Source organism: Halichoerus grypus, chromosome 7 (genome assembly GCF_964656455.1).
Source record: "Halichoerus grypus chromosome 7, mHalGry1.hap1.1, whole genome shotgun sequence".
Taxonomy (NCBI): domain Eukaryota; kingdom Metazoa; phylum Chordata; class Mammalia; order Carnivora; family Phocidae; genus Halichoerus; species Halichoerus grypus.
In genome coordinates this window covers 51,945,435-51,960,218 of record NC_135718.1, presented here as the reverse complement: position 1 = coordinate 51,960,218, position 14,784 = coordinate 51,945,435, and the positions used below count along the sequence as shown (strand labels likewise).

The 14,784-nt window shown below is 51.0% G+C and overlaps 1 protein-coding gene across 17 annotated transcripts in view; it reads right to left on the bottom strand.

Annotated features, from left to right (window-relative positions):
• The window catches only part of CAMK2G (calcium/calmodulin dependent protein kinase II gamma), a 54,615-nt gene that overhangs the window by 24,131 nt on the left and 15,700 nt on the right, over positions 1-14,784 (bottom strand). For all 17 annotated transcript variants that reach the window (XM_036110272.2, XM_036110278.2, XM_036110273.2 and 14 more), the window contains exons 4-12: positions 10,606-10,660; positions 9,650-9,715; positions 7,145-7,217; positions 6,895-6,997; positions 6,378-6,461; positions 5,858-5,952; positions 5,171-5,293; positions 1,558-1,641; positions 1,272-1,314 (exon numbers count right to left, since the gene is read on the bottom strand). In XM_036110272.2, coding sequence (XP_035966165.1) covers positions 1,272-1,314; positions 1,558-1,641; positions 5,171-5,293; positions 5,858-5,952; positions 6,378-6,461; positions 6,895-6,997; positions 7,145-7,217; positions 9,650-9,715; positions 10,606-10,660 — 726 coding nt within the window. The remainder of the gene's footprint in view (positions 1-1,271; positions 1,315-1,557; positions 1,642-5,170; positions 5,294-5,857; positions 5,953-6,377; positions 6,462-6,894; positions 6,998-7,144; positions 7,218-9,649; positions 9,716-10,605; positions 10,661-14,784) is intronic.

The following is a 14,784-nucleotide window of genomic DNA, read 5'->3' as shown; positions in this document are numbered from 1 at the left end:
TGAGGACAAGAAGTCTGATATGGAACCACAGCTCCATCTCTACTCTCATTTGTGAGAGTAGAATCCACAACCACGTCTTCCCCTCATGGATACCCACGTAAGAATGAGCCCCAAACCAGGAGCACAGGGGATGGGCCTGAGGTGGGACACTTCCCTGGCTCACTCTCCAGTCCTGCCCTTCCGGCGCCCGGTGGCCCTTGCTTGGGTTAGAGCGCATGAAGCCCTAGGACTTCTCCCCTACGGCATCCTCAGACCCGGGGCCCTTAGGTTACCCTGAACCAGCACAGACAAGCCCCTCAAGCTCAAGGGAGCAACCTTAGCCCAGAGTGGCGGCCAAACAACCCTGTCTCCATGTCAGTGTAGAAGGAAAGCGAGGGAAGGAATCTCGCTATGAAAATGAGAAAAGGGAGTCTTCAACCAAAACAGTGGGACTGGGGGGTTGCAGGGCTGGGAAGGCTGGGTGGAGGGTGGTGTGCAAGGTGGGAAGAGACCTTCTGCCTTCAGTTAAGTTTTGACATTAACCTTTTCCTCAAAGAAAGCCACTGTGCTTCCCCACTGAGGGCAAACAAGATGGGGGTGGGGGTGGGGTGGGTGGGGTGGGGTGGGGTGGGGTGGGGGTGGGGTGGGGTGGAGTGTCTTGCATCTTAAAAAGAAATACCAAGTGATTTACAAATTACTGGTCCCAACTATCCCAATTTTTCTGTCAAATTTAAGCAAGTTGCTTTCCCTCCATCCTGCTGCTCTCTCTTTCTTCCCTTTTACAGCTAGTATCACAAAGCATATTATAAGCACAGTCTCTGGAAAATGATTAAACATCTGGAAAAATTTCTATTAGTCATTGCTATTTAGACACAATGAAGTAGAGACCGTCCCAGTAGACAAATTAATGGTGGTGGTTGAGAAGATTCACTACACCTCATCTCTTTCTTTCTTTTCCCCAGCCCATTGTCCAATACCCTATCAACTGGCTAAAATCCTAAAGCACTGAGAGTCTTTAGAGAATTAAATAGGAATCCCCAGGGACAAGGTAAATGGGAGGCTGGGCAGGTTACTCCTCGGGAGGGTCTAAGGAATAGAATTCATAAATGTGAACCCAAGAGAAGTCCCCCAGAATCTCATGTTATAGGACCCAGCAGCAGTAGCCCCCTCAAAACAGGGTCTTCTTCATCTTGGTCAAGGTGTTGCCTGAGACACCCAGCACCGGGATGGCAACACCCCATTCTGACCCACTCACCTCAGCAGAATTAAAGCGCACAGCTGGGGAAACATACCTGAAAAGTTTCTGGAGACAAGCATGGTCGTGAGGATGGCACCCTGCGGGAAAGAAGACAGGCCTGTGAATTCAGCTGGACTCTACAAAAGCATAGCCTGGTGTTAGGCAGAGGGCAGCCACTGGCCAGAACTTCAAGACCTCAGGTCTTTGGGGTCCCCCAACATGTATAACCTTCATAGCTCAGCTCCAGCCACAAAGGGGGCTTCCTCTTGTGATGGGGCAGGGGGTGGACTGTCAACAGCTGTGATTTCAGGATGCTGGCAGCCTGGAAAGGCAAGACTCACCTTCAGTTTTCTCCGAGCGTTGAACTTGCGCAAGCACTCCACAGTCTCTTGACGATGCATCATGGATGCCACTGTGGATCGTTGCTGGAAGCCAAACAGACAGGCCTGTGAGCCCTCCAGCCGGGCCCTCTGCCCCTCACCCTAGTCCCGGCACTGACGGCTGTGTGCTCAGCCGCCCCAGAGTTGATCCGAAGCTAAAATGAAGTCATAGATGTGAAAATGCTTTTAGAAGAAAAGCACTACCCCAAACTCAAGGTTATGTAAGGACAATAATCTGAACACAAAAACACCACTGATAATCGATGCTAGATTAGGAGGGTGCATGAGACAGCACTCTCCCCTTCCTTGGGAAATGGGAAGCTATGGAACGGAAGAGAATATCCTGTGTGTTGTGATCCCCATGCAGTCACTCCTTCAGCAACTGTTTACTTAGCACCTGCCGCATTCCTGAGCAGTGAGAGAACAGGCAGCGTTCCTGCTCTCTACAGAGAAGGTTCATTCCTTCCAAGAGCCCCTCTCAACACACCCCCACAAGGACCTGAATAAAGCTGTGATCTGAGAAGCTAAGGGTCTTCACCTTGAAGCATTCATTCTTTTCATCATTTTGGATGGTAATTTTTCTTCAATGTAACTTCCTTCTTCCTTAAAGAGTCCACTGGAAATGATTTACAATGATTTCCTTGATGACTCAGTATCAATTGTTACATAATATAATATAGTGACATCCTCAGGGGCTACTGAGTTATATAAGTTGGTGGAGGGTGGGGACTCCAAAAATGACTCCCAGAACATAGTATATCCCTAGTTTTTGAGTACCCGTTTTAAGTTGCTCACCCCTTCCCTTAGCTGTTGCTGTCCTTGCTAGCCTGCTAGGAAGATAAATCCTACAACATGCAGCTTGGTGCCCATAACCCCATTGGGCTGCCCCACAATCCTGTTCCTCACCCCTGGCCCACTCCTTTTCCTGGTTTCCAAAGCAAGTCTCCCAACCTCCTCTACCTTTTCTGAGTCTTATAATTTTACCTCTTCCTCCAAAGTATAAATTTCTCCACAAAGAGAAATCAGAGATCCTCATGCAAGAACTCCTTCGACTTCAGACCCCCATCCACAAAGTGATTTTCATTTGCTTTCAACCTCTTTTTACTATCCCAATCTTTGCTTCCTCAGTGAGTCAATATTTTAAACCCCTTATTCTAGACTATATTCTTCTCTGCAGTCTACACACTATATTCAAGCCTCTCCTTAAAAACTTAAAAACTCTCCTGACTCATCATCTTCTCTCTATAGTACCATTTCTTTCTCTCTTCATCCTCACTGAAGAAAGGTTTCGGTCTCTCCCTCCACTGCCTCTGTCAGTGAAATAATGAAACTGGCTTTTAATTGGTCAGAGTCCATGGATTCTTTCCCATCTTTATCAGGGACTCTCTGTGGCATCTGATTACAGATGCTCCCTTACTGAGACCTCCTGTTTCTTAGGGTCTCCTGCTCCTGAACCTCCTTCTGCCACAGAAGTTCTCATTCCCAGCCTCCTTTGCTGGCCCCTCTAACTCAGCCTGTCTTTCCATGCTGGTGTTCAGTGGCCATCCCTTCTCTTACTGAAGCAAATACAAACCCACAGTGGGAATTCGATCAGCATAAAAACAATCCCATTTATTTCAACACCACCCACACAGAAACGACCGCAACCTGCATTTCCAATTTTGACTTCTTTTCTAATCTCTGGAACCACATTTCTAACTACCCATCTGATATCTCCAGCTAGAGGTCCTCAGACACCACACTCAATCAAACTAAGATCATCATCCTTTCTCACAAACTGGCTCTTCCTCTGGGTTTCCTCTGAGTCAATGAAGGGCACAACCCCGTGCTTATTACCAGCTCAAAATCTGGCAGTCCCCATAAATCCCTTGCTCTCTTTCACTCTCTAAATTCAACTGGTCACTAAATCCTTTTGAGCCTATCTACCAAGTATCTCTCAAATTTGTCTACTCCTTGCCATGCCACCCAGACTCCTAACACTACCCTTAGCTGAGACCTCATTTGGTCTTGCTTGGGCAATTACAACAGCTTCCTGAACTCTCTGCCCCAGCCTCCTTTCCTTTCAGTTCCATTTTGTACACAGCTTCCAAAGTGACCTTTCTTAACTGGGTATTTCATTCCCTCTTTGTTTTTAATTCATTTTTTTAAAAGATTTTATTTTTGGGGCGTGGGTCTCTCAGTCAGTTAAGCGTCTGCCTTTGGCTCAAGTCATGATCTCCAGGGTCCTGGGACTGAGCCCTGCATTGGGCCAGGGAGCTCATCAGGGAGCCTGCTTCTCCCTCTCCCACTCCCACTCTCCCCTGCTTGTGCGCTCTCTCTGTCAAATAAGTTAATAAAACTTTAAAAAAAAAAGATTTTATTTTTTTTCTAAGCCATCTCTACATCCAACGTGGGTCTCGAACTTACAACCCCGAGATCAAGAGTTGCATGCTCCACCGCCAGAGCCAGCCAGGCGCCCCTTTGTTCCCTCTTTAAACCCCTTAAATGGTTCCCTATGCTTCCCGAATAAAATCCAAACTCATTAGGCAGAAACTTGTATGTCATGGAATCTTTTTGGCTTCATTCTCTTGCATTTTTGTAGGCGTATCTTCATCTACAACTAAACTACTTAACATTCCTTCAACTTGCCACAATTTCCCATGGCCTTTCACCCCGGCTCATGCTAACCTCTGCCTGCAGGTTATCATCCTGAGGAACTCCCAGCCATTTGCCAAGAACCAGGATAGGGGTCACCTCCTCCATGCAGCCTTCAGTAATCTCACTGCTCACCAGATGGCAAGAGTTCCTGTGCACTCATTAGATCCTTTTATGTACTTGCCACATTGCAGAATCGTTGCCTGTTTGAGTGCCTAGCTCCCCAGATAATTTTTAAGATCTTTGGGGGGAGGGACCACGCCTCGCTCATCTTGGTATCGCCAGGACCCATGCAGCGACTGGCACTGAAGAGGCGTTCAGTAAACGTGGGACAGGACAAATACCAAATGCATCGTGGCTGTCAGGAGGCCTAACTGTAGCAGACCCTGTTCTTAGTTTGAAAACAGACATTTCACTTTATAGAATTTTGCAGAAGTGTTTATGAAAACAGAGTGTGTTGATCCACACTGACAGCCTGATCGGGGGGGGGGGGGGGTTCGTCTAGGGTGAGTTTTTTTTTTTTTTCAGTCACGAACTTCAAGATGCTCTTTTTAACTGCCCAGAGGCCCCTTTTGTTTATTTGTTGGATCTTGGTCACATTTCCATTACAGCTGTGACAGCTGAGATCTGAATATGCACCCGAAGCTTGGCAGTTCACTTTAGGTTCTGCGAGCTGCTTTCCCTCATCAGCTACCTAGAGTCTCAAGGGTCAACCAAAGCCCTCATTCAGAACTAAGTCACATCTGACAAGTAAGTGGGGGAGAGACAGATTGAAGCCAACGAGGCCACCTGCTTCCTTGAATCCCTCCCTCTCTGCTGGGTCCTTGCTCAGGACCCAGAACAATCATTCTCTGCTCATAAACAGGAGTGTGAAGAGAGTACTGAGGGCACACTGAGGGCTGACATCCTGAGCTCCTCCACCCTGGGTGAAGACACTTACACAGACCCATGGATGCTTGAGAGCCTGGTCAGCTGTGATGCGCTTTGCAGGGTTTATGGTCAGCATCTGGTTGATCAAGTTCTTGGCTTCAGGAGTCACTGTGTCCCACTCTGGCGATGGGAACTAAGCAGGAAGAGGGAAAGGAGGCATATGAAATCTGTGAGCCTCACACCCTGAAACGGAGGCTCTGTCTTTGTCCCAACTCCTACAAGCAGGATACCCCGTGCTATCTAAACCTGCCCGGCAGAGAGCTGGGGAAGCCCTGGGGCATCCCAGGACCTGTGCACGGTTAGAATGCCAGAATATCCGGTCAGAGCAGGGACTCCAACATATTCTGGTTCAACCCCATCTCCTTACTAGAAGGAAACAGCGGCTCCACAACGTGCCCAAGGCCCCATGGCAGTGGGGGGAGCCACGCCACTTCTTGTCCCTATGTTACGCGGCACACCACACTTCTCAGGCCATTCTCTGCAAATAAAGAGCTTCGGTGGGCTCCTCGATTTTACAGCTACCAAGAAAGGCTGTGCAAAAAAAGTTGTTCCTGGGATACGGTGTGGCAAGAATTGAGACCTGTATGCCCATCCTTGGGTCCTCAAAGTCCCTTGACACTCCCTGTATCCCATGACACACTAAACATGCCCCCTCCTGTGGATACAGCCCGAGGGTCAAGAACACACCAGTCCTTACATCATAGGCCCCAGCCTTGATTTGTTGATACAACTTGTGCTGATCCTCATCCCAGAAGGGAGGGTATCCCACCAGGAGGATATACAAGATGACCCCTACGAGACAGAACACAGGTCATCGGGGTCAGTCACCGACTTCACTGAGGAACCAAGAAGAGCCACACAGGGCTCAGCCACCCAGAAAGTCAAGGTTATACCGGAGGTCGAAGTGGCCATCAGCTGATAATGCTGTGCTTCACTCCCCATGTCACCGAGCCCCATCGGGGACCTCTTTAGACGTAACCCATCCTCTAAGGCGTGGGTCAATCCCTCTTTAGGAAGGATGCAGTATAACCCAGGAAACACTTGGGGCGGAGCGTGTGATGAGAACAGCCATCCCCGGGACACTAGAGCAAACACCGCAATTTCACACACGCCCCACACTTGTAGGGCCCACAAGGAATAGCGATGCTTCTTTCTCACCATCGCTGGAAGTTGAGGGCCCTTAACACCAAAAAGCTGAGAGTGTGGAATGGGCTTACCGCAGGCCCAGATATCCACAGGCTTTCCATAGGGATCTTTCCTCAAGACCTCAGGGGACAAGTAACCTGGGGTGCCAGCAAAACCTGCAGCAGAAGAAAGGGCGGAGGCACACTGAACCCACTTTCTCTGTCGTTAAAACCACATCAGCAATTTCCCCCCAAGTCCCTCCTCGTTCCTGCTGTTTTTGCTATATAAGCTCTCAGCACATGGGCAGCGAGAGATGACAGGCTGGGTTTCTTGTAGTGCCCAGAATAAAATCAGAGGGCAAGTCCGTGTGCCTACCAGGAACTCCCATTTCTCCCCAGGGGCAGCAAGAATGCGGTGCTAACAACAGCTAGACTCACTGCACTGAGCCGCCTAGGGCCAGGGGCCGCTCTGTACCCTCCACCCCCTTCTCCAGTCTCTGAGGAGACGGGGACCGTGAAGGGTCCGGCTTCTAGTTCTGAAAGAGGAAAGCAGATCAGGAAGAGGAGGAAGGGCGGGGGCCACATTCCAGGAAGACAGGGTCACTCTTACCAAACCAAGCCTGCTGCTCTCCCTGTACTTCGATGGCTAGGCCAAAATCAGCCAGCTTGACGGCGGCACCCTTGCATTTACTCGCCAGCAGCAGGTTCTCAGGCTGTATGAGGAAGAGAAGACCTCGTGAGGCACCCACCACCCTCTGGCCCTGGGGAAGCCTAGTTTGGGTCCCCGCAGTCCCACCACCTGGCACCAGGTGGCGCCTACGCTTCACAAGCAGGAGGCAAAGGGGGAGCCTGGGTAGTACCTTCAGGTCCCTGTGGACGATGTCATGCTGGTGGATGTGGTTAACACTCTCCAGAATCTGATGTATACAGTGGCTGCGAAAGCACAAGGAGAAGGAATGTCAGCCACTCACCCAGGACCACACACTACAGATGAAAGCATGGAACTCTGGGTTGCGGAGTCACAAGGAAATCACCGAACAGCTAAAATCTTGGGACTCTGGACATCATCTAGTTCAACCTATTTTACAGAAGAATAACCTGAGGGCCAGGCATATTAAGTGGTTTGTCCGGGGTCTCCCACTAGATAAAGGCTAGAGAGAGAACACCAGATAGACAGTAGATAGAGGACAGACTAGCACAGAGTTCACCATGCCTCCTTAGACGGTAAAGGGCCAATACCACCAGTCCATTTCCAAGAGACTGGGGACACTCCCGAGCAATAGACCATCCAACCCCTTCCTTCTTTTGTCCCCCTATAGTAACTCTGTTCTTGGAGAAGAGGTTTGTGGTGGCATCTTAGGAAGGATAGTACAACTGTACCTCAGTTGTTTTGCTGGGGGGGCACACTCATTCATTTATTTAAACATTGACTGACTATCTCCAGGCACTGTGCTTGGTACCACACAGACTATAAAGATGAGTAAGACCTAGTGCCTGCCTTGAAGTTTATCATCTAGTAGGGGAGATAAAACCCAGTACACAGACCCCTTTAAGAAAAGATGTCCTTAAGAAGGTTCCAAACAGGGCAACCGAAGAGCATTTCTGGTAATGATTTTGCATAGAAAAAAAAAAACCAAACTAACCCAGGGTCACCTTCAGCTGCTATTTCTTTTCTTTCTTTTTTTCTTAAATAGGCTCCACGCCCAATGCGGGGTTTGAACTCAATATGGGGCTTGAACTCACGACCTTGAGATCAAGAGTCGCATGCTCCACCATCTGAGCCAGCCAGGCGCCCCCACTGCCATCCTGAATCAGGTTGCCCGCCTTCCAAAACATCCTGCCACACTTGCAGTCAAACTCCTGGCAGGGAGCATTGGCGATCTAGAGCAATGGTGAAAACTGGGGGACATCTGGTAATGCCTGGAGACATTGCTGGTTGTCACAATTAAGGTGGAGATGCTACCGGCATCCAGTGGGTAGAGGCCAGGGATACTTCTAAAACTCTACAGTGCACAGGAGTGGCCCTCACAACAAGAAATTATCTGGCCCCAGATGTTAGTGGTGTTGAGGTTGAGGATCCCGGGCCTAGAGAATGAGGCCCCCGTCAGCAGGTATGTGCAGCAGGCTTGCAGAGAGGTGCTCAGCTGGTGACCCGGACTTCTGACTCCTTCTCTAAAATCTGATTCTGGGGCTTCCACAAGAGCCAACGGGTCTTACCAGGCTCCTGGAGGCTGAGGCTCAGGCCTCCCTTCAGAACACAGCCCATGAGTAGGCCAAAGAGACTTTAAGACTGAGCTGAAGAGGCGAGTCTCCACAGAAATGTATAATTAGAACAGAGCCAGGCTAGCAGAGAGAGCCTTCTGGCCAAAAATGGCAAAAGTGCGAAGTGTCCCAGCAGAGCCAGGCCAAGCCCACTGGTACAGTCACACACCAGCCCTCCCCTCCCCCTGGCCAGCCCTCCCTCCTCCCCGCCAGGCTCCCAGGGCGGTCACCGCCTCCTCCTGCCCCAGGGTCTGGTCCTCCCCTGCCGGCACTGGAATTCATCTCCCCACTTGAGAAGTTTTCCTGAGGCTGAAGCATCTGAAGTTGATCAGCAAACACTGGCCTCTCAGGGTTGAGAAATTTGTGAGGAAGCTGCACTCCCCCACTCTCTAGAGGCAGCCAGAGCTGCCACATATGCCAGATAAGCTGCAGGCAGGATGATCAAAACCAGGTTGCATGGACATCACCCTCGGAGAAAACTCGGGGCCTGAGGGAGGAGCCGAGGCGGGAAGGACAGGCCACACAAACACCCGAGAGCTGCGGTGTGGGCAGAATTCTGCCAGGGCTGCCACGGGGGGCTGAGGGCTGAGGGATGTGGCCAAGGAACGGTCCTCCCGCCTGAGGTGCCCCACACCAGGGCTGGTTGTGGTGGTCAAGAGACTAAGGGATCCAGGCTGGAATCTCTTTTGAGAAGGTTCCTGGTTGATTAGCCCAGATGTTTACACTCCTTCAGAACGCAAACCACGTTTTCTCCATCTCTGGATCATCCCCAGGGTGCCCTGCACACAGTAAAATTTGTCAAAGGAAAGAAGCTGCGGTAGGGAGGGCCCTTGGGCAGGCTTGCAAGTACACAGTAGTGCAAAGAAAAGGTATTTCTGGGGTGAAAGGGTAAAGGAGACTTGCAAGTGCTTCCCCTCTGCCAAAAAAAAGACGGCTCTAACTTCTAACATCACCCATAAAATGCAGCCCAGATCCAGCTCTATGGAATCTTTGTCCAGACAGAAGATCTTCTGATCTATATCCAAAGACTCTTCAAACAGGCACAAAGCCTGCCCCCCTGAAGTGGCCAAGACTCACCCGGAACTCTAGGGTCCTTGTCTCACCTGGCATCAGCTTCACTGTAGTACTCTCTGGCCACGATGTCTTCAAACAGCTCCCCGCCGGTAACACTGCAACCAACAGACAGAGAGGGTCAGAGGAAGCAGGTCAGCTGGCCAATCCCAGCATCCAACAGGCAACAGGTCACACCACGGAACAGCTTTTAAAGAAATCCCAACTCCACATGCATTCCATCTGAGAGCCCAAACATGTTCCATCCTTCAATGACGTGGGGCTTCTCCCTGGGGTAACGTGGGCCCTCCCTTCCTCCTGCACATTTCTGTGTCTATAATCTACAGATTAGCTAATACTCAGGCAAAGATGAATATACAGGGATCTAAGAGAAAATTATCAACCTACTCAGAAAGTCACAGTTTTATTTGAGACCAATATGAATACTGAGATACACAGCTGCCCAAGAAGGACAGACCTACTCCTAAAGTTGAAGAATAATGAGATCAAGGACACAGAGACCCAATCCTGAAAATACCAGAGAGGCATTTCCAGGAGGTGAAGAGCTACTTTTGAGATATTTAACCACAACCAAAGTGGAGGAGAGACCAAGTGGAGTCCAGTTTATGACTAATAAAAGCCACCTTTAATTTCCCAGAATTTTTAAGGTCATGCGAAGAGCTGCAGTCTATTTCTCCACTAAGGACAACACACCAAGAAACAAGAAAAAAAAAAAAAAAAGCATCTGCACAAGGTGTGCTGCTGAACAGAAATGCGCGAGTAATGCCATCTGGGGGTTTGGAGCCCTGGGGAGACCGTGAGTGAGCAACGAGGTCCCCTCCGCAACCTGCCCATTACCAGAGGAAGGTCAAAATCAAATCCTTTCCCTCAGGCAAAGGAGAAGGGGCCCTCGGCAGAGGCTGAAGACCCAGTTTAGGTCTTTCTCCAAGCCTTCATGGTGAGCCAGCTGGAGGGAAAGGCCCCCACACCCTCAGAAAGTGGCACTTACAGGTCAAACACGAGGTAGTGAAACCCTTCTTCAGAAATACTGTCATGGAGGCGCACTGCAAGAGAGGAGATGGGGACAGAGATTAACAGAGAGAAACCTTGGAAACCTACTCCTCTCCTCAGCAACCCCACCCCTGCCCCAGCCTGCCAGCCTCCCTGGACGGTCTCCTGAAGGAGTGGCAGTGAGAAGCGGCGACATGCCTGTCACCCCCACCCCCAAGACGAGGTGACACGGCTGCAGAACAGAGAAACAACCAGACCCCGGGTCCAGTGCTCCGGCTGCCACCTCAGACTGCCTCAGACGTAGGCAAGAGAGAGAAGTTTTGTGGCTAAGAAGACAAGACAGAGAGAAGCAGGAACCTTCCCAGAGGGGCTAGTCCCAGAGAAGGAGGTCCTGGGATCTGCTGCATGACAGTGTAACGCAGGGCAAGAGCAAGGGGCGCCGAGGGAGGCTGACCGCGGAGGGACAGAGGATGACAAGACCGGAGGGCCCGAGAGCCCTTTCACAGGAGTAGATGGGAAACGGGGAATTAAAGGGTGGGGAAGAAGCTGGAAAGGTAACACCCAGCGGGAAGGCACAGGGAGTGAGGCTAACGGATGGCGAGCATGGGAGGCAACATGCAGACTCAAGCAAGGACAACAATCACTGTTTATTCGGCGCTTCTTATATGCCAGGCCTGGGGTTAGGCTCTTTGCAGACATGACTTATTCTATAAGGATTTACTGAGTGCCTGCTACGTGTGGAACTCCATGCTAGATGGAAGGACAAAGTGGCTGTCCCTGAGGAGTTGGTTCTTCCAGACGACCACCCCGAGAGGAGGATTCCTCCCATCCCACAGATGAAGACGCTGGGGGCTCAGAGACATCGTATCTTACCGAAGGCCAAAGATGCAACAGGTCAAGATGTAAAGCCAGCTCTTTCTGCCTCCAAAGACGGGTCTACCCCACCGCTTCCTCTAAGAAATGTGGTGTAGCCCACACAGCCAGGCACCAGAGCAATGGGGCCTGTGAGAGAGACTACCCACGAGCGCGCCTACAGTAGCAACACGGACTGGTCCGGGAGGCCAGGGCACCGAGCAGAGTGGGGCAGCTCACCAGCTGCCGGCAAAGGCTTGCAGGCAGAATCCATTCCCACTTCCCACCTCCAGAGCTCCTGGGCAAGAAACCAGCCTAATGTCTTCTGAGGTCTCCTCCTCAAGCTTCTGCCCACAAAGCCACCTCGGGCTTAAATGCCAACCCCTGAGTACCATTCTCATGCAAACACAAGGTGGTGCTTTGGCAGGCTGTCGAGGCTGTCCCTGTCCCTTCCCTCACCTGAACCCTCCTGATGCGGAACCTCTGTCTGACCTTCACGCCAGCCCCGGGCAGTTTCAGGAGCACCTCACAGAGCACTTTCAGGAATGGCCTGACACCAAGCCGGCCGGTGAAGTTCTCGGATACACAGGAGTCACCATGTCTCTTCCTTGGCGGGACCCAGCCTGCCAACCGCCCCACACGACAGGTCCCATTTCCGGTGTCAGACTGTTTCCTCAGGGCTGGGGCGCTTCCCTACAGCCTTTCCCACCATAGCAAGGTCACAAATTACAGGCATTTGGCCATTCCTACAGCTCCGTGGTTCTCCTCAGCTGACAAAAATGAGGACTCGGGCCTGCCAGGGCTAGATGGAGGGCCTACTGACTGTTGACACTTCCTATTGCCTGCTTTATTTGATCTGATCTGGTTACCCCAAATTCCATCCCCAACTGTGATTTGCCATTGGGATCAAAGGCAGGGGGTACTTCAAAAATCCCTCCTCCTCCAACTGCTGTCTCCCGTACTTGGGCGAGCAAGCTCATACTTCACTAGGCCCCCAGATGACAGAAGGAAGGAGCTACAGCCAGACCCATTCCTCCCTCCCACCCTAATCAACCCGGGCATGCTCAAGTGAGCTCCCCCAAAGCCCTGCCAGCCCTCTCCCCACGTGCGCTTCTCTGGTCTAAGTCGGTGCTGCGCACAGAGTCCTGTTGTAGCTGCGTTCCCTCGTGTCCAAAAGGACTTTCCATTTAATTAAAAATTTGCTATTAAAAAGCATTAAAGTGTGTAATACAAATAATCCCCTGGAAATCAGCTGTCCCAGAAGCTAAAGACCAGCCTCATTAGGGAGGGGACTAACAGCAGCAGGACGGTAAGCTAACAGTACGGCAGGTAGGATGCTAACAACCACTCCCAGGGGAGTCCTGCCCCCTGGCCCTGCCTCTCCCGGCCCCCCGCCCCTGGGCCTGCCCCCTCGCCCCACACAGCGGGGCTGAGAGTGCTGCACAAAGTCCAGGTGCCCAGGCCTATGCTGAGGCAGGGAGGCATGGGCGCTTGCCCTTCTCCAGGAAGGCCACACACAGAGCCCAGGTGGGAGGAAGCAGGGCAGGGGAATCAGAAGAGAAGAGCCGCAGCGGAAGATTAATCCTTCCAGGCCACTCAGCCCAGAGAATGGCTTTGATGTGTGCCCCAGAGCAAGGTACCACTGAGACAAGAAGGGACAGGTGCAAAAGGCCTCATAGCTGAACCATTTGTAAAGAAAATTAAGAGAACTGAGAACAAGAGGAAAAACTTGACTGTGCCACCCTAAGTGCCTATCCAGCAGAATCTTGATAATAATGACCCAAGTGAGCACCACTACTTAGTTGTTTCTATGTGCTAGACATTGTGCTAACTGCTTTACATACGTTATTTTATTGAGCTCTCACGTTACCTCTGTTACCCCCATCTCACAGGAGAGAAGACCGAGGCCCCGAAAGGAACTCATCCAAGGTCATCCTAAGTGGCCGAACTGAGACTTGAACCCAAAACAAACTGACAGCAAGATCCCTGATACTGTGGAATTGCCTGCGAGGAGTCCCTTTCTCTGTCCTCTTAGGCAAAGGAACTCCAACTTGTCCCCACTAGCTCTGGCCACTCTGTTCCGCCCAACAGTGTCCATGGGGCGCCTTTCCAGAAGCAGGCGTGGCCACAGAGCTTCCGGGTCAATGGGGAAGACGGGCTTTAAACCAGCACTTACACAAATATGTCACTACGCACTACTGCGGAAAGGGCTACGAAGCAGAAGTGAAGGATGCTATGGATGTGTGGGGAAAAAAATAACCTGACACTCAGTCCATCCCACAGCAGATGGCTTGAAGGCCAAGGAGGGCCAGACCAAGGCCACAGACAGAAAGACCTGGAAAAGAATGATAAAGCATCTACTGCATTTCAGCGATAAAACTAGTTACTTTTTCTTTAAAAACCGTGGAGGGAAAAATGGCCCAAACACCTAAATACCTTCACTTGACGTTTCATACCTTCAAGGACTAACAACGCCATAACCCAAATGCGGTGGCTATTTCCGGTTCTTTAGAAACCACCCAACAATATGCCACATTTTAACTAGCAAATCTTGGCTCAAAAAGCTCTGAGAAAGTGTCACTGTTAAAAGTGTCTGCAGCAATAGCACAATGGAAAGGAGGTCCTGCTTCCTGGGGGCCAGTGGGGGACTGAGGCTGCCCCCCCAGGAGCAGCTGGGCAGGACTGCCCGAGGCAGAGATTTAGGAGCTGCTTGGTCAGGATTCAAGGTGTTCTTCTTTTTCTTTGCCCCTGTTTCTGCTCCATTTAGCGTTAGCTGAATGGGCCCTGGGTCCAAGATAAATGGCAGCCTGGCTTAAATACCCTGCAAACTGAGCTGCGGCTGAGGATTTAGGGAAGGTCACTTCTGGTAGCTGGAGATCCTGTTCTCACGGCCTCCATTCTTTCCAAGCCGAGGCCTCCTTTGCCCACTGAACCCTCTCACAACTCCACGAAGAGGCTAAATATTCTGCTGGAGGTTGCAGCTCCAGACCAGCAAATCCCACACGCAAACCTGGACGACACGATCGCAAAGCCACACACCTTGCTCCCCCGCACACGGCCCGCAGACCGGCAGTGTGAGCCTCCCCTGGAGACCACACTCCCGAGACCACAAGCTCAGGTCCACCCCAGACCTTCTGAATCAGACCCTGAGTTTCATGCGATCCCTTGGTGATTCCTGAGCACATAAAAGTTTCAGTAGTACTGCTCTAAACCATCATGCCAGACTGTGATTGAACCTGCTGGGGCAGCTCAGCATGAAGGAAGACAGAGTCTATTCATTAGAGGAATTTAGAGCAGGGAGCAAGCAGATCACAGGTAGAACACG